This window comes from Varanus komodoensis, unplaced genomic scaffold (assembly GCF_004798865.1).
Source record: "Varanus komodoensis strain SLA01 unplaced genomic scaffold, ASM479886v1 scaffold7_1, whole genome shotgun sequence".
Classification (NCBI taxonomy): domain Eukaryota; kingdom Metazoa; phylum Chordata; class Lepidosauria; order Squamata; family Varanidae; genus Varanus; species Varanus komodoensis.
In genome coordinates, this window is record NW_025336479.1 from 703,775 (window position 1) to 723,080 (window position 19,306).

Consider the following 19,306-nt stretch of genomic DNA (forward strand, 5'->3'; position numbering starts at 1 on the left):
TTTGTGCTCTCCAGCTCTGGCATGTTCTGCAGCAATCCTTAGAGAGCAGACCACCTCAAAATCTTTGGAGATTTTCTCTGTGTCTGCCTCTCCCCCCACCTCTGATTTGAGGCTACCTGTGTATCAATGCATAACTGCAGATCTATTGCTCTGAACTAGCAGGCCTATCAGAGGAGAGGGAGAAAGTTGGGAAAAAGGCTCTCCAGGCAAGAAAATGTGCTACTAACATGGCATGTTTCATGGTGGCCAATAGTCCAGATAGACTTGAGGGTGAGCTGCAGGGCAAGGGTGGAAACTGTCTATCCCTTCCTTGTCTGTTACTGAGTGGATGAGCCAGTTCACACAAACATTTAAATCGTGGATGATAAAGCAGAGCTATCCTGAGCTGATATATTAGGGACTATTGCTCTGTCTTGAGAACGTAACAATGAAGATTGGGATTCGCCTCTTAGTCCAACCTCAAGCCTGAAAGATCCTGGGGGTGCACTTAGCCACACCTTTGGACGATGTCCCCTGAAACCCAACCCTACCCGTAACTCTAACCCGAACCCTTTGCTTTGCTATGCTATGCTGATGGGATGGGATTTTCCACGTGGGGCACCTTTTCATACAGGAAACCACATGCAGAATGAGACTTCACTGAGGTCTATTGGGTGTGTGAGGTGGATCCATGCAGGAGCAAGCAGAGGATGCCAAAATCCCATTCCACGGATGGTGCCCTGCATGTGGAGCAAGCTTTCTCATCCAGCCCATAATATTTACCCATAACAAACACTTTCATCGAGTGTGGGTGTGTTGTACAAGTGCCCTCATCATGGGATTGGCTTCGAATTCCAGTAGAGTGCACTCAGCTCGCCTCTGTGCAATGTGTGAATTGATGAATTATACAATGAGGAAGAGTGGAAGCCTGGGCTCCTTCTAGCTCATGCGAGCTCAGCCCTTGAGCTGCTCCTATCCGTGGACATCAGATGTCCAGTACATGCAGTAGGGATGCCGCTATCCTGAAACATCTTGATCAACACAGAGGGTCTAACTCTAGGCAATGGTTTTGGGCTCGGTAAGGTTTCCGGAATGAGCAAGGCAATGCACTCACGAGCTTCATCTCAAGATGTTATCTGTACAAGTGAGCTTTGTTTTGGCCAAGGACAACACTTCTTGGGACCTGGCTGCCTTTATTCTATTTCCAAAGGAAGCGGGATGAACCTAAAACCTGCAGGAATCAGAACTTCAGGCCTAGAAGCAACCCCAGCATTTGAGCTATAATCATACATTAAAGCCAGAGTCAAGACAGACAGACCACATGTTTTCATGGCTCTTTTCATGAAAAATGATGTAGTCAGGCAGCATCAGGGAAGAGAAAGCAGGTATTCCAACAGATCAGCTGTGAGCAGCAGCACCCTTTTGCAGCATGCATGGGCTCAAACACACGCATGCAGGGAATGAGTACCAGGAATGAATGAGCGCTGAGAACCCACAGAAGGTAGAGATTGAATGTGCACATACATTTGGCAAACTCGTAGCCGGATCCTCCACATATCTACTCAGAAATAAGTCCCGCTGTGTTCAGAGAGGCCTATTCCCAAGTAGCATCCAAGCAATGCAAACCACAGAAACAGCCTGGTGCAAGAGAGATGTAAATTGCAAAAAGGGGACACCACCATCCATGCAACACTTACTGCAGAGAAATCTCACTGCATAAATGCAGCTTGGGAACTGCAGCTAGGGTGGGATTGTTAATTTGGTGACTAATTTTCATTTTTGTCCGGTGTTGTTCCCTGGGGTGTGCACAACACGTGAACACGATCATCTGCTCATAAGTGCTGCCAGATGACAACTGGATCCCACCTGTCCTCACAGTTAAACATGCCCATCTCTTGCCCATGGGACTTTCTTCACCCAGCCCAGCGCTACGGCTCTGCTAGCTCTGTGAAGGCACAGAGAAAACACTTTGCAAAACTCTTGATGAAACCACACAGAGGAAAAGGCTGCAGTGGGCAGAACAAGCCATTTAAATCTGGCCAAAAACTGGCTTGAGACAAAATCATTTTTGGTCCAACTGGAATAAGTGAAGGCACCGGAGAAAAAGCAAGACAGGCATAGCATTGGTTTAAAGAGCAACCATGATGGAGACATGTGGGGTAAAATTAAGGCCTGCCTCTGTATAGTCTTGGCCCTTGTTGGATTTGATGGGGAGCATTGGTCCCTTGTTGCAGCAGTGTGATCAGAATGCCACAAAGGAGCGTCAAATAGCTCCATGGCATTAATTTGCGGCATCGGCAAGGCTGGTAACATGCTGGCTCAGTCCATGGAGACCCCTAACACGACAAGCCCTGAAACGTGCTGCCATGTCAGTGGGCTTCAATCCCACTGCCACATGGCTCTGTCGTAGTCTCCGCAGAGCCACGCCACTCTGTGGTATCGGGTGGTATTAAAAGGTGAAACAAACAAACAAATGGGGTTCATAAGCAGAGGCAAAAGCTGCTCCTGTCTACCTGGGTGCATGAAATGAATATACCTGTCAGGTGACCAGGTGAAGTTGAGGCCAGCTCACCTAACCTTCTGCAGGGGGCAGCAGCTGCCGCTTGTCATGGCGTGAGTTGCAGAGAGAATGAGTAAAACTGTCCCTGCCAGCGCTGCGCCTCCAGCACCAGACAAGGAGCGGGCTCTCCGTCTGTCCATCCGTCCGAGCACGCGGCCCTCGTCTGAGTTGCACAGGAGCATGCACAGGAGCAAGGTCTTCATCGGGGAGACGTTCCTGGGGATTGCCCTTTACGATCAAAATGTCGGCTCTCAGCAATGCCAAGGAAGAGGCAGCACCCCTGAGGTTAATGCAGTTGGCGCCTACATCGCTAAGCCCCTGCCACAATTTTAGCTGCCTGGAGATCAGTCAAGTCCCTGCACCACTCGTCTCCAGCCGAGTAACTGGATGCACGGTGAAATGTTTTATTAACACCCGAGACATTTGGAGAGGTGTACTATGAACAGAACGAGATTTGGCTGTCTTCAGTGGTCATGCACAGGCGCAAACTGGGGGGCAGTGGGTGAAGCAGGAATGTTCAGGTAGAAGAGCTGCAGGCGGAAGGTGCCGCTGTTTTCTCCTCTTGCTATTGCAGCCACCTGGCCTCTTTAACAGAGTTTTACATGGGCCCACACCATTGTCTCCCAATTCCAACCCTCATATTTTCCTACCACTTCAGCTAAGGAGGAAAAGATGAGGGTACCTGCACAATGTCTTCTGGGCTTCAGCACTGTCTAGAAGCACCAACCTCTCCAGAAGGCTCCAAGGCCAGGAAGATGCCTGGCTGGGAGAGGAGTAGCTGGAAGGAGCAGAAGGAAAGAAAGTGCAGGGGACTCCCAGGGGCAGAAGTGGGGCTCAGCGTCCCCCAGCTCAGAGGCTTCTCCAGCTGGAAACTGAAGGCCTTCCCTGCCCATGTTTGACACCGGACTCCCATCAGCCCCAAGCAGTATGGCCCTTGGCCACAGATAATGAGGCTTGCAGTCCCACATCTGGAGGGCCACGGCTTCGCTGCCTATACTTTGTCAACAGACACTCCCCTCACTGAAGAACTATACGTAACCCTGAATCTAACGTTCCAAATACAGCATGCGAATTGTTTTGCACACTGCTCTTGCCTGTGCTTTCTCTGTGTGGCCACTCTCTCTGTGTACAGCCCTCCAGGCAGAGGTCAGCATGTGAATCAGACTCCTTGACTGGCTGACTCCACATTCTAATTTTCCCTGAATCAGGGGTAGCCAACATGTGGCCGCCACCTGTTTGGGCCTACAACACCCATCAGCCCCAGCCAGCATAGCCAGTGGAGAGGGATGATGGAAGCTGTAGGCCAAAATGTCTGGAGGACCACAAGGAGAATTAAAATAAGCAGGGATTTTGCTAGGGGTGAATCAGATTCATACATTCACATTCCAAAAATCACCAAGCTCAGGTTCAAGTCCAGTTAACGGAAGCATCTGGAGGCAGCACTAAAACCTCAAAGGAGATGACAAGGAAGGTTCAGCCACTAAGCATGCCCACCTGGGAGTAGGTCCTGACGAGCTAAGCGGGGCCTACGTCTGAGTGGGCCCACACAGGACTGCACTGCAAGTTGTAAATAGTGCCTCAAACTGGCACTATTCTCTAGAGCAGTGATGGCGAACCTGTTAGAGACCGAGTGCCCAAACTGCACCCAAAACCCACTTATTTATCGCAAAGTGCCAACACTGCAATAAAACCTGAAAACTGAGGTTTTAGTTTAGAAAAAACCTCACAGCCATTCCAAGCAAATGTATATAAATCCTTGGCAGAGCACTGACTGGCCATGCGAAAGCTTGGAGGAGTCGTGGCTAATGAGTCGCGGCTCGTGACGTCACTGCCTGGTGCCACTACTCCTTTCTGAGCATGCGCATGGCCCCTATGTGTGCTGTTATCCGATGTTTGGGATACATATAGATGTATGCTAATAGATGTTTGTAATCCACATTAAAGGCTTGGGAGGTAGTTGAGGGTTAAGCACCAGCTCCATCCTGAAAATGCATTATTGAGAACACTGGATAGTGACTTACCTCGCATGCCTTGAGGCAAAATTATCAAAAGCTCAGTAAGAAATTTCTGCCTGTATAGCATACCGCCCTGAGACATCTGACCATTTTAAAATACTGGATGTGATTTTTAAAATTTCAAAGTAAAATCTAAATTGCTTTAAGTGCTTATAAACTATAAACACTTTCTATTAACCCACCATCGCCATTAATTTAAAGCATTTACTACCTCAATGTCAATGCAGCCCCTGTCATCCAAATTCATTATGTGCTCTTCCATGTAGCCTGTGGCTCCATTTATATAAACTCTGAATTTGTCTGATTTTTTAAAATGTCGCCCTCCCCCAAAAGCTTTTGGATCAATGAAACTGCATGTGTTAATTACAGTCTGTCCCACAGTTTTCCCCTTGTCAGTAGAGTGCAGATCCAGAAAAATGATCAAATTCAGATTCTGCATTCAAATCCACAAGTAATCCAAACTACTCCCACTGAAAAGGGACAGTTTCTACCATTTTGCCAAGTGGTTAGGAAATAATCTTTATTATATACTTTGTACCTTAGCTCTCCAAGCAGGCAACTGAGATTAGTTAGTTGAATTAGTTATGCCGTTTATGTCCCAAAAGGTCTCTTTAGCACCAGGCTGCTGTCTGACAGAGGTCAGCAAGCAGGAAGGCAGAGAAAGGGAGCTGGGAGAAAGGTGGCCAGGGCTTGATTTTTTGTTGTGGCGTCCAGGTTCCCCACTAGTAAGATCACTGGAGATGTTTTCTGGCAATTTAGAACTTTTTTGCTGTTGCTTCTTGTTCCTTAAACAAGTCTATCTGTAAGAGAGAGAAAATGTTGTTAGCATCAAATGTCATCAAGACACAATTACCTAACAGATGCTTGAAGAGCCGTCAGGGATATTTGGATATTCTTCACTAATATTCTGTGAGAACATGAAGCTCATCAGTGACTTTGGACCACTCACTGCTCTCAGCCTTACCTACCCCACAGGGCAGTTGTGAGGATAAAATGGAAAGGAGGAGTGGGGGAATCCTTGGAAGCTCCTTGGAGGAAAGGGAGGATATAAATACAAGGAAATTAGCTATGCCAAAAACATGGCACTAAATATAAGTGCTTAGCACTGCTGTTCAGTCCACAGCCATGCACCTGCACAGCACCAACAAAACCCTTTTCCCAGCTGGGGATGATGGGAGGTGCAGTGCATCAGATCTGGAGGACACCAGTAGGCATGGTCAAACCCAATTTGATGTGGCAGTCAATAGGGTTAATCCTGCAAAAACTTGGCTGAGCTTGCAATAAGTGTGGCTGTTTTATTTTTTCATCCTGCCTTGGAGTTTCTGCTGCTGCCTCACATCCTGGTAAAGGCAGGCTCCTCCTCCCCGGCTGTCACCCAGTTGCTGCCACTGCCTCTCCACCTGGTCTTCAGCCTTACAGGCAAAGCCTGTTTCCAAGCTGATGATCTGACAGCACTCCCTGTACTGCTTTAGAGTAAAGTGAGGGGCAGTCACATGCCCCTGCAGTTGGAAAGCTAGAGTGTCAAGGAGAACATTGCCCTAGAATCCTTCTCCCTGACACGTCATTGTCTGCAATCTGGGATCTAGTTATATTTTTTGTAAAAGGGAACATGCCAGCCCACCATCTGAAGCAGTTCAGGCCAGTGATAAATTTACTGCCTTGGTCAGAAATAGGTTTTTTTCCTTAATGAAGAGACAGAAGGATTACCACAAGATTAAGAACAGAGAAAGCATCTCCTGCAGGAGATACAAGCACCAGAGACTACAGTCATGCCAGGCACGTGAAACCTGATGGCACAGGTGGGAAATCTCTGGGCTGCAGGGGGTCCCCATCCAGCCCACCACCTTCTCCCCAGGCCCTGCCCTCCAGCCCAAGCTTGTGATCAAAGGGAAGGGGAGTTTTCCTCACTTCCCCCTCTCCTGCCCACTGTGCTGCCTGAGACATTTTGCAGGGCCTCATGCTCTTCTTCCCACCTTCGCTGACTTTGAACAAGCCCTCTGCCTCTTTCCAACACCTTTAAAAGCAGGACTAGTGTAAATTTGCAGACTGAAACCTATGGTGATCCCAAAAATACACTGACCTGTGTCACAATAAGAGCTAAGAACATTCTAGAGTGTTACCTCAAGATACCAAATGTCTCTGTGTACCCAGCTTGTAACTACTGAAACCTTGTGTCAGTTCCATTTTGCCAAGCAAGTTTTCTCAATGCGGCTGACAAGCTCCTAACCTAGGCTATGCGAGGTTCTTCTAACAGCCTGGTCCACTGAGGTACTTTCCTATTTGTCAAATGCAAGATAGGTTTGTTTGTTAGTACATGTCTAAGTTACGCTCATCGTGTGCTGAGGAACTGTGTGGATTCACGAGTATGAAGGTAGGGCTCTGCCGCTTACAGATCAGTGTCTTCTATGACATGAGGGTTTTCCAAAGTCTGTTTCCTCCTCTGGACAGCATCCAGAATCTTTTTCCTGGGCCCCAGGGGAATGTTGATGCTCTTCAGATCATTGTCTGAACATAACATGAGAGCTTCCAGATCGATCTTCTCCTTCTTAAGGATAGAAATGAACTCAAACATGTGCAAGGAGGCCAAGAAGGTCTCCAAGGGACTGGTGTCCGGTTCACTATCGTCCTCCAGGCCCAGTTCCACCTCATCCCACGGCAGCTCCTCCACATTCCTCTCCTGCAGGCTGTTGGCACTGCCGATGCTGTCATTGAGACTTGGCGAGCGCTGCAGGCGGCTGTGAAGCTTAACACCCATCCTCTCATCCATCCCCTCTCCCAGCAGGCTGGGATCATCCTGGCCAATCCCAAACAACCCGCTACTGACATAGTTTCTCCGGAAAACCATGGTGCCGAGGCCAGGACGATTGAATAAAGAATCGTGCCCGGAATCAGTGCTGACCTCAGAATGGGCTGAGTCCATGTGCAAACCTGGATCGCTTATGGCACGGGAGACAGTGTCGTCGTCCGTCAGAAACATATCCCTAACGTTGCGCCGAGTCCACTCCTTGGGACTCACGTAGGTGCCTTGCTTCACAAACATGACATCGTTGCCCAGCTGTAAGCCAGACAAGGACCTCACGCTTTTCCTCCCATCCTCATAGATCTTGAAGGTCCCGTCTACCTGTTTCTTTTTCTCCAGTTTCTTCTGGATTTTGGTCTTGCCCTTGGCTGTGCCATGTATGGTGGCCTGAGAGTATGGCAAAGATGTCATCATCGACATGTGCTGAAACTTCCTACTCAAAGTGCTGCTGGAGTAGCTGGAGAAGCTCATGGTGTCTGAGTGGTCAGACATCTCCTTCTTGTACCTCTTCTCCATCCTCTCATGGTGCTTTTTCTGCAGTTTTACACAGTCCTTAATGCGTTTCTCCGCATCCTTGAAGGCCTTGTCCTTCAGCTTTCCTACCAGTTTAGGGTTCAGGCTGCTCTGCTTGGCAGCAATGGAGTCCAAGTAGCGCACACATTCCATGTGGCCTTTCATGGCGGCCATGTCCAGCGGGGTGTGGTAGTCATTGTCCAGGCACCAGATGTTGGCTCCAAAAGACACCAGGAAGGAGAGGCAATTCAAATGACCATTGGCTGCCGCCAGGTGCAGAGGCGTGTTCCCCCAGATATCACATTTGTCTGGGTCACCCCTAAAATGATACAGGAAGCAAATGGTTAGTGCTCAAGGAGATTTCTGTATCTCACATGAGGGTGTTGGTTAGGGCTTAAGGAAAGGCATAAACAAAGCTCAGGGAACCAAGATCTAGGGTGGGTGGCAGGAAGTACTTCCTGACAGTTAGGACCCCGAGGGTATGGAATGGGCTTCCATGGGATGTGGTTGAGGCCCCATCGGCGAGGTTGTTCAAGGACAGGCTGAATATGCACATGGTAGGCATGTCATGAGTGGAGCCGGCTGGAGCCGGCGGTCAGACTAGATGGCCCAGGAGACCCCTTCTGACTCACTCTGTTTCTATGTTTCTGAACCAAAGGTGGGCAACTTGCGTTCTTTGAGATGTTGTAGGGCAATTCCCATCAGACCTAGCCAGCTTGACCAATGGTAAATGATAATGGGAGTTGCAGCCCAAAAACTTCTAGAAGGCCCAAAGTTCATTCTTACATGTTATTTTCCAGTGACAGTTTACCTATGCTTCTGCTATCACAATATTTTGCCAGTTGTTTTTGAAAGTTGATAGCTTAACAAAAGGAATTATAACCGTTATCCTTCCTCAAGGAAACCTCCTATTCATCTCTACACTCACCTAATTACAGACCACTTTACTTAAGCCCCGTGAGACATACTGTTAACACCCTAAGATGCAACACCTGCATTAGATGCATTCACAACCCAAACATCTGAGTGGAAGCATCTGCTCACCTGAACACATTGTCACCCCACGCCTTTGAATGAACACATGGCTTATCATTCAACCATAGCCATTCCAGGACTGTTTGCCCACAACACACATTGCAATAATGAAATAATCAAGCTAACACATGTTTTATGATGAGGAAAATGGCAGGACTGTATACAGAACTGGTACCTGGGTGAGAATTACCAGCGACATGACTTTCTCAATACCCGTTCCGCTACCATGGCATATTGTGATAAGAAGACTCAGTGTAAGCAGGAGCATTCCTAAGGGTGACATAATAGCTCAGTAGCTAAAATATATGACGACACTGACTACAGCTGCAGAACAGACATTTCTAGCTGAGCATAACATCTGGAAATGCTTACATATGCATAAGATGACTCTGTGGAAAACACCCAAATTCTCCCCTTAGATTCTCATTTCCATGGGCCTCATTCAGCACTCTTTGTCTCCAGCCTACCGATCAGAGATTCCCCATCCTTGAGCTAACAGGTTCTGGGAATGGCATGAGAAAGATCCCTACCTGTGAATCCCAAAATAAAGCCCAGACGGGAAGGTTTGGCAGCATAACAACAGACCCTCCGTGGTTAGCCTAAGCCAGCTTGCCTCTGCTGGGGAGTCTGCCTGGTGTCTTCATGAGTTTATTACAAACTGTTCGGGGATCAGGAGGTGAGCTCACGGAGCAGGGTGGGCACTGGTCCCCGATATCCCAACACCGGACCCTTGGCTGGATCCTCAAGGAAGGTCTCAGGTTGCTGCTTCTACCTTTTCTCCTTCACAATACTGCAGTTCTTTGACTGCAGCCTCTTCCCCTCCTGCTCCTCCTCCACTCTGTTGTTTAGCCAGTGGGATTCTCCTCCACTTGGTCTTCTGCTGGGAGGTGAAACATGGCCAACGTCATCATCCCTTCCTCAGCTGGCCCCGAATGCAAGGGGGCAAGCGAGAGTTTGGGGGTGGCAAAGATGACCCACACAAACCGTAGACATGGGTTTCGCCAGATATTTGGGACTAGAAGTCTCATCAGCCCCAGCATGGCCTCTGGTTAGGGAAGCTGGGAGCTGTAGTCCAAAATATCCAAAGGGCACCAAGTTAGGGAGGGAATCATTACCATTTATAAATTGTCTATGCCCACCTTCTCTGGCCTGGTGCCTTCCAGATGTTTTAGACAGCAGCTTCCAACATTGTTAGCCACAGCCATGCTGGCCAGAGCTGGTGGTCATTGTAGTCCAAAACTCTCAAGGGCACCAGGCTGGAGGAAGGCTGGGGCAAGCTGCACCACCTCGGGGCATTGTCTACTGGGCATTCTTGACCTTTCCTCCAGGCAGAGCTCAGGCAAGCTGGACCCTGCCTCACAGAAGGGTCCCAGAATTCACAAAGGACTAGCAGCAGCTCCTCCCTCCTCCAGCTCTTTCAGTTTCAGAACTCCAAGATCAGCAGCAACACATGCTGAGAATCCCATTTCAAGAGGGAGGGAATATGAAGTTGTCCTCCAGCCACACCATGGCCCAGCCTTCAATAGTGCCACCGGCTGGGTATGAAGTGAGGCTAATCCTTTTCCTAGCTGGGGATGATGGGAGATATAGTCCAGCAAATCTGGAAGGTGTACAGTGGAGGAAACACTGATTGTAACCAGGCGCGGCTAAATCCAATTTAGTATGTCGATCGATTGGCTCGGTCCTGCAAAAAAATATGCTTAACTAATGCTTACCTATACTAAAAAAAAAATTATTGTTTTTTTGTTTTGTTTTGTTAATCTGCCTTCCCAGGAGTGGAAGACAGCACACCTGGCTCTCTCCTCTGCCATCCTCCATGATCCTTCCTCCTTCACATCTTCATTCTCCCTTAAGTTGGCCATATTACCTCCCTGTCTAACCTGCCTTGTGATGTCCATGAGCGGATAAAATCAGGCAAGGTGGGGTAGTTCTCATACTGCCATGAACTCCTTGGGGGGGAAGCACTCCCACCTGCACCGCCACCATTTTGTTTTTTGTATTGTAGTACCAAGGATCTTGCTTGTTCTAGCCGAAGGCAGGAGACACACATTTTAAAATTAAAACCCATGCACACACATAAAGAATAGAATCATATGGCTTCTCAGGTTGTCCCCCGATCTTGGTCAGTTACACAAGTGCCTGAGACATGATTCTGGAGCCTCCAGGCACTGCCCAACCCTGACCTCTCATCAACTTCAGCAACATTTTGCCCAAGCCCAGCCACAGAGTGGGGGGGAGGGGGGGATGCAGCTGCCCAGCCACAGTGTGATGAATGGGGGGGGGGGGGGGCTCCTCCTGCTCTTTGGTCTTGGTGGACAATGCCCCCAGGACTTGGTGACAGGTTCATCCCGACTCCTTAGCTAGCCCGTCCTCTTCCTTTCACCTTCGTATCAGCCTATCAGTAGTGGGGAATTCAGGGAAAATATAAATATTGGATGAATTGCAAGAGAGGGATAAATTATAGATGGAGTCTAGTTAAAGAGCCACTGAAACTGGAAATGCCTGTGCAGGCGGCGAGCATAAGGAGTGCAAGGCTTTGTTTAGGCTTGTTCTCAGTGAGCACACGTGTGTGCCGCACCTGGGTGGGCATCCAAACAAGAGGAATTGGGCCACAGGAGCACCTCCTCTCTTCCCCCTTCTCTTTCTCTCTCTCACGGAGACCCATGGCTTATTTCCTGGCAAGGTAACAACTGCACACTGTGGTTGTCTCAGAGCAACCTGGACTTTGGGTCGCTCAAGACCACGGGCAGGATAAAGCGGCTGTGTGTGAGACACTCGCTCTCTTCAGCACCCCACATCCAATGTGGCCGGCCCAGGCCTGTGTGTTGAAGGGCTGTCCCCTCCCACGTTCCATGCAGTGGCCTGTGAATTCCCCACAGGCAAGTGTGACAGTCACCCGGCACTGAGGTAGTTTTGGCCCACTTCAGAAGTATTTTCGTACCCTGAGATAATCTAGCATAGGAACAAATATGTCCAGCTCTGCCGGTGAAAGACACGCAGACTCCTTATTTCCCTGTAAAAATGGACTTCTTGACTTGCCTGCTCAAGTGCCTCAAGAGCCCACAGCAAAACAAAACATTTTTTTTTTTTTTTGTGCCACAGGAAAAGAAATCAAGTGCAATTCGTCTGCTATTTGGGAAAATTACCAACCGATTTAACATCAAATTATATACTTCAGAGCTGGAAAGAATCAGTATGCCTAATGCTGTTTCCTAATTAATTTGCTCACTACCTACAGAGACCTCCCATGATATTTTGCTGCTCAAGGCAGAAAATCCGACATCCATCACCATTGTGGTAAATGTAGATCGTGCCTGATAGAAGTGCAGGAAGGCTGCCTTGCCCTTCCCAGTGCTAGAGCTGGCTCTGGCACTTGGGTTTCCCAAAGCTGCTACCACTGCTGGATCATTCCTGTCTGTGCGGGCGTCCTTTTCCTTTTCCCTTTTCCCTTTTCCCTTTTCCCTTTTCCCTTTCCCCTTTCCTTTTCATTCAACCTGTGCTTCCTCAAGGTTCTTCAGAGAACTGGCGGTGTATGGATCAGTACCAGAGGGACGGAGCAATGCGGAAGGACGCCCTTCTCCAAATAGTCCCCTTCCATATATATACACTGGCTGGAATCTCCATCATTCCTAGCCAGGCTGACTAGGTATGATGGGAATTCCAGCCCATCACATCTGGAGGGCACCAAGTTGGAGAAGGCTGAGGTGGCACATGCTCACTGACAGATTCTGCATTGCCCAGTTGCACTCCAGAAATGGATCTCATGCTGCAGAAAGAATGCCAAGTGCTGTTCAGTGCTCCTTGCTTTCTTCGCCAGCATAGGGTTTCTGTCACCCACTTGTACGTCCTCCTTTGTTGTCTGGTGGAAAGATGTGCCACGCTCCATCACTGTGCTGTTGCGTGTAAGGGGGAGGCAAGAAAAACAGCAAAACCAAAGCAACCCAGTGGAGCAAAGGGCTAGAAGAGGAGGGGATCTGTGTCAGCAGCTCTCTTTCCCAACCAACTTAAACCAGAAACTCCACTCTAGGGACTACCCAGTAAGCCCAATACCCAGATTGAAAAACATAATTATGTGCAATTATTGCATTGCAAAACTGGAGCAGGAATCAGAAAGCCTCGGGAAGCGCCGTGGGGAAGTCCCTTTGGAGGGGACATGCGTACCAGCCTGGCATCTGGGGAAGTATATGAGATGGCAGATCGCTGTGAGTTCCAATCAATGAGAACACAGGTTTAATCACAGATGATAATGATGTGAATGGGCCACAATGCTTCTATATATTGCACCACTTCCTAGCTTCAAGTGCTGGGTCAACAATATTGGCTGCTCAATTTTTGTTCAAAATGGCTTAAAGGGAGACTAGTCTTTGCTCTGTCATGACATTGCTATGATACCAAGCCCTTCCGTGTGTTGCCACAGACAGGGATGCAACAGCTATAAATTAGACCGTGAAAAATTCCTTGCATAGTATTGATGTAATCATGGGTATATAGGATTGGAATTTTTGTTTTCTGGCAAGGCTCCTAGGCCTTATCAATACATAACAGATATAAATTTAATAGGTGTAGCTTTCCCAGCCTAGTCATGAGAGAGGAAGACACCACCCATGTCCATCTGTGCTCTTATTTATCTATCTATTATTTGGATTTCTATGCAGCTACAATAGCCCATATCTGGCCTCTCTGTGCAGCTCACAATACATAAATCCACACAACATTCTAAAATCAATACCATTAACTCATTGTATTCAAAACATACCAACAGAGTCCAAATATAGAACATAATATATCAAAATTAAATTATGTAAGACATTAGAATAAAGCAATTTAAACTAAAATCTACTAAAACAAAAAATAGGGTAATTTAAAACCAAATTATCATTAAAATCAATTGTTAATATAGTCAAAGAAAAGGAGTGTTTTTGCCTGGTGCCAAAATGCTTGCCGCAATGGTACCAGGAGCACATCTCTGGGGAGCCTATTCCAGAGGTGAGGGGCTACCACCAAGACGGCCTTTCTCCTACACAAATTGCTGTTCACCTTCCCAGGGGGGTGGCTTTTTAAGAAGGCCCTCCTCACTTGATCTTAGCGGTTAGGCAGAGGCATACAGGAGCATAGTCTAGTCACACTTCTACATACATCTTCCCTCTATATCTCCTTTACTCTGAATCATCACCACTTGCCCCTTAAGGCCTGCCTACATCACTTCCCTCCGATGGTGTTCAAGTGCCTCTGTCTGGGATACAGGTGCTGAGAGCCCACGTGGTGTAGTGGCAAGAGGACTGGACTGGGGACCTGCGGGATCAGGGTTCTAGTCCTCATTCAGCCATGAAGCTTACCGAGTGACTTTGGGCCAGTCACCAACTTTCACACTATCCTGCTTTACAGGATTGCTGTGACAATAAAACAGAGAGGAGGGGCGATCCTATAATAAGCTTTGCGTGGGGAAAAGGCAAGTTATAAATGAAATAACAAATAAAAGAAAACGTGCTACGGAGCCTGCCTCATTGAGGTTCAACATTCCCTACAAAAGGAGTAAGAGCAAACTGAAGCAACAGAAAATCAAATGCAGAGCAGGAACTGTAGGTAAGAACCTGAACTTCATCCTGTACTGAATGCACAACTCTGTCGTGTCAGCGGAGCAGCTCCCTAGCAGGAACATTTGGGGCATTGTTTAGCTTAGGAAGAAGGTCACGGGGGGGCATGACAGAGGTGCATCAGATTAGGCGTGTTGTGGTGAAAATGGAGAGGAAGGCACCTTTCTCCTTCTCTCATAATGCTAAAACCTGCGACGTGCTGTGAAGCCAACTGGTGGGAGGTTCAGGACAGATAAAGGGCACACGTCCTCACACACCACGGAGTATAACTATGGAAGGCACCCAAACAAGATACGGTGATGGCCGGCCATCTGGATGCCTTTGAAAAGAGACTGGACACATGCATGCCCTCCACGGCTCCTGTTCTGGATAGCTATACACTGCCTGCATTGTCAGAGGCAGGATGGCTGTGCACACCAGCTGCTGAGGAAGATGGGCAGCGGGGTGCTTCTGCCTGTGGAAATCTGTGGGCAGCTTCTTGGCCTGGCAGGGACAGAACGCTGGACTTGATGCGGCCTTCCTCTGAGTCAGCAGGGCTCTTCCTATGTTCTTGTGTTCACTTTGGAACAAGCGAGAAGGGCCGTTCTGCATCAGAAATGGCTGCTGCCAAAGCAGGGCAGTGTCGCTCTGACCAAAGGCGAGCTCTTCTCAGTCTTGTCCTCCGAAGCGCGCTCATCGTCCAGCCTGGCTAATCATAAGCTGCCGAGGTCCCATTCTAAGCACCCCCACTGAAGCACTTGTCAAATCTGTGCACTGAAAGGCGACTGTCCCTCCAAGGCGGTGACCCCAAATGCCAAGTTGCCTCTCTTTTCCCAGCCGCCACATTAATTGTCTTCCTCCTCCTCATTAGAGCACCACCAGGGGATGAAAGAGGCCTTTTGTCTGGCTCCCAAAGTGGGCAGGTCCACCAACAAAGCTTTCTGTCTTCCCCAGCATTCTGCCTCCACTCTGCTGGATTAAAGACATGCGTGTGCTTGCAAGGCCTCCGTGTGTGTCAATTAGATTGCCTCATTATCCCCTACCAATGGGTTGAGAGGATAAATGGGGGCAGCGGATATGGGGCGTAGCGGGGGCCCAGGCCTCTTCGCAAAGCTGGTATGTCCAAGCCAGCTATCAGCTTCCACGGGGGCTCAGAGAGGCAGGCCCATGGGGCTCCCTGACCACATGTTTTTGGATCTGTGCCTCCAGCTAAGTGCAGCAATGTACATTTAGCCACTTCATTCTGATTCTACAGAAATTGCTTACGCAAACTCTAAAATGGCCTGCGCCCACAATTTGTTGGCCTCCCACAAAGTTAAGTTCCCCAACCATTTCTATGCCACCAGTTCAGCAGCAGTTATCAATTAGCGAAGGAACAACCGCACAAGTTCATGGAAAGGCGCTCAGGCAATACTGAGGTTCAATCCTTCGGCCCTCTCTGTGCAGCAAATCCTCCTCCTCCCTCCTGTAAATTTTGCGCTGTTTTAATTAAGCATCTGCATATATTTCTTCTCTCTCTTATAGACTGTGGTCTATGATGAAAGCACTTGTTAAAGTGCCAGCCCCATCAATCTTTTCCCGATAGCATTCATCACCAAAAGGGCATGAGCATTAACTTGCACTATATCCTCCAGCTGACAGCAAGCACATTTTTTCCAGTTCATTAAACACTTGCTGAGCTGCAAGGAAGAGTCTCTGCTCAAACATCAATTCCAGCTCAAATGTATCAAGAGCACCTTTCTGCGGAAATCTACTTTTAAACCTCTTTGTGATGGTGGAATCATGTGAACATCCAAACATGCGTGTACACACACACCCTCTCCGATACTGGTGGGAGCTAAAGATAAACATTAGGTCTTTGTTTATAAACTGGGGGTGTCACTCATTGGGGCAGGGCCGTCTTAATGCATGGGCCTGATGGGCACTTGCCCATACTAATCTGTGAATGTTAACCCTTGGAAAATTGGAAAACTTCCAAAATTAACAGTAGTTGTAGTTGTCGTAGGGGCCCCAGTACACTGCTTTGCCCGGGGCCCATCATGCTGTTAAGACGGCCCAGCACTAGGGTGTCCTTTACAGCAACCAAAGAAAGTAGCAGCAGCAACCCAGGTCAGAGTTGTGGTCTGCAGCCAGAACTGTAATAAATGTTCCAATGCTGCACAGGTTTACCTGAAAGATTAGGGTAGCTCCAGACAGAGGGCTTTGAGAGTACTACCAATTAGAAAGCCTCATGTAGCAGCTCCATCTTCCTCAGCCCTCTTAATGGATCTTTTACCACAAAGAAACAGAAAGGAGAAGCAGTGAGACCAACAAGATTGCAAGTGGGAGTTGATACCAAAAAAAAAAAAAAAAGACCGGGCAATGGGCTATAAAAGTTTTGTTGGGATGTGCACTTCTAGAATGTAGAGCACTCTAGGAGGCAGACCATTGCACCCCCAACTCTGCCAACTCTGACTGGCAGCTGCTTTCCAGGGTTTCAGGTAGGCATTTTTCCAGCCCTACCTAGGGATTGATCTGGGATCTTCTGCATGCAAAGCAGGTGCTCAGCCCCTGAGCTCTAGGCACTCCCTTTCTGTGTTAAGAGGAAAGGCACAAGTGAGAAAACATGGGGGCGAGGGTTACCAGTGGAAGCTAACCGGATTTGAACCCCCTCTAAAATTCTGTGACTGCAAGCGGGGCAATTGCACGATAAAAGCCTTCTCTGGAAGCATCCTTCCTCTGGGTTTTAGCAGAGCTTGTTAACGTGCACACAAAAAAGAGCAAGATATGAGCTATGAGATTACTCATATTTGGCACTCACAGGCGACCCATTTATTTGTAAAAATGTGAATACTATCAATGGTGGAGCTCAAAAATGCTCAGGGTAAGGCCAGTCACTATTTCCCAAATGATTTGCTTGTGCATCTGCTTTACTTATGGAGCTGTTTAAGGGCCTCCAGAGAGAGTCCTGGCTTGGTCCTGAAGCTACTCTGCCTCTGTGTGACAGCTGCCCTTTAGAAGTGAAGTTAATTCCTGTGGACACTGCCCAAAAGATCTAAGCAAGCCTCAGGAGAGCACGCTTTCTGCATCTCTTGCATCTGTCAGATGGGAGCAACAGCGGTTCCAGCTCACCGAACTGTCCTGACAGTGGCTGAAAGGAGGACCTCATGTTATATGTTCACTGTTAATTAACACATCAATCATAAAGGAAGCCTTCATCTCATCCACACCATCAGCCTAGGCTAACACACTGATTCCATAAATGAACGAGGCAACGTCTTTCCTTGTAAAGGTCAGCCCTTGTGGGGCAGCCATGGTCTGCCTCACACAGCCTAATCTAGGTCGGGAATCCAATCATCCAGTTACTTCTCTAGCTCACAGATTCTTCCTCTCACAGCTCCCTCTCCCTTGCTAATTAATACCAACAGTGATTCAAAGGAGAAATCAACAATATAAAGCCACACTGCATTTTAGCACACCCATTCTCCAGCTTCTCCAAGGTGTCATCCTCCAAGGATTGGGGATGGCAGGATAACATTCCTTTTCAAGCTATAATGAAAAGGAAGATGGGGAAAAATGGTACAGTTTCCCCATGCAGACAACGGAAATATGTTCCTCTTGAAAGCAATGCCTTTGGAGTTGGAGTTCTTTCTTAAAATTATTGCTTCTCTGAAGCATTAGAGAACAAGAAAGGGTGACCAATTGCCTTAACAAGAGGAGGAAAGAAGTGGGGGCGTGGGTTGCAAAATTCAAAGTTTCAACAAACTGGAGTCCACGTGTGCAATTTTAATGGTACGATTGAGGAGTGATGAAGTGGAGACTATTCATAACAACCTTGATGCCAGAGATATTTGAGGCTGTTAAAAGGTGAGGCTGGGAGGGTGCTTCCTTTCCCACTGATCCTCACACAGCCAAAAACAGCAAGGTACCAAGTAGTCAAAAACAACACATACACACACACACCCAAAAAACACAAACATCTCTATTTTGTACCACTGCACAGGCTGGCATGAAATATAGGGGCACTTTTGTCATTTTGTGTCACTGTTTGGGTCCTCGTGGCACTGCATCCAGTCAGAGCTTTTCAGGCTTTTAACACATCTTGATGTGGGAGACAAACTTCAGCCAGAAGTCAGACTTGCAGAGATGTGCGTATGATGAATCCCAGCCATCCCCCCACAAAGTAGAAAATGAACTGCTCTGACCCTCCACTGTCTGAGGATCGGGGTGCCTGACCTATTGGGGATGAAAGGTGCCCCGCAAGGGTGTGTAGCGTTTCAGTGGGAAACACTGTGAAGTTTTCCCTAACCTCTGTCAGAAAAAAGCAAGCCAAAGAGGACTTACCCTCTGCTGACTATCAGCCTCAGCGCATCCAAGTTGCCATGGTAGGCAGCCCACAGGGTCGGGGTCATGCCATCCTCGTCAGGTGAGTTGAGGTCCTTCTTGGTGGCTTCCTTAAGCAGATCGAGGTAGCCGTCCCTGGCTGCTCGGTGGTACTGGTCATTCATTGTGCAGCCTTACTCCCTGGCCATGTCGTTGGGGAGGGGGAGAGGGGATAGCACAAGAAGGGGCATTGAGCCGGATGGGAGAGATTCAGGGAAGCAGCCACTGGAGAGGAGGGCAAGAGGGGGAAGGAGCTTTGTTACTTGGACACCTGAGAATCCCCAACCAGCGAGGGGAGGAACTCCTCATATCGGATGCATGAGCTGATTTTCTGCAGATTCCCCTGGGTCCTAAGCAATGCTCTTTTCTCCCCTGCACTGGGTTCACCTTAGCAACCTCTGCGCAGTAGGTGCCAGTCCTGCCCACTTCCTAGCAGAGAAATGGACTGGAAATGCCGCAGAGTTTGGGC

The 19,306-nt window shown here is 48.3% G+C and overlaps 1 protein-coding gene across 1 annotated transcript; it reads right to left on the reverse strand.

Moving 5' to 3' along the window:
• Positions 1-6,940: 6,940 nt before the first annotated feature.
• On the reverse strand, positions 6,941-18,962 carry USH1G (USH1 protein network component sans). Its single transcript, XM_044453999.1, has 2 exons — positions 18,799-18,962; positions 6,941-8,186 (listed from the first exon to the last, which is right to left on the reverse strand). Exons 1-2 carry the CDS (start codon positions 18,960-18,962, stop codon positions 6,941-6,943), a joined length of 1,410 nt encoding a protein of 469 aa, XP_044309934.1.
• Positions 18,963-19,306: the final 344 nt, after the last annotated feature.

Coding starts and splice junctions, on each gene's coding strand:
- USH1G (XM_044453999.1), bottom strand. CDS start 18,962: ATGAATGACCAGTACCACCGAGCAGCCAGGGACGGCTACCTCGATCTG. Junction 8,187..18,798: donor AGGCTGATAGTCAGCAGAGG/GTAAGTCCTCTT, acceptor GTATCATTTTAG/GGGTGACCCAGACAAATGTG.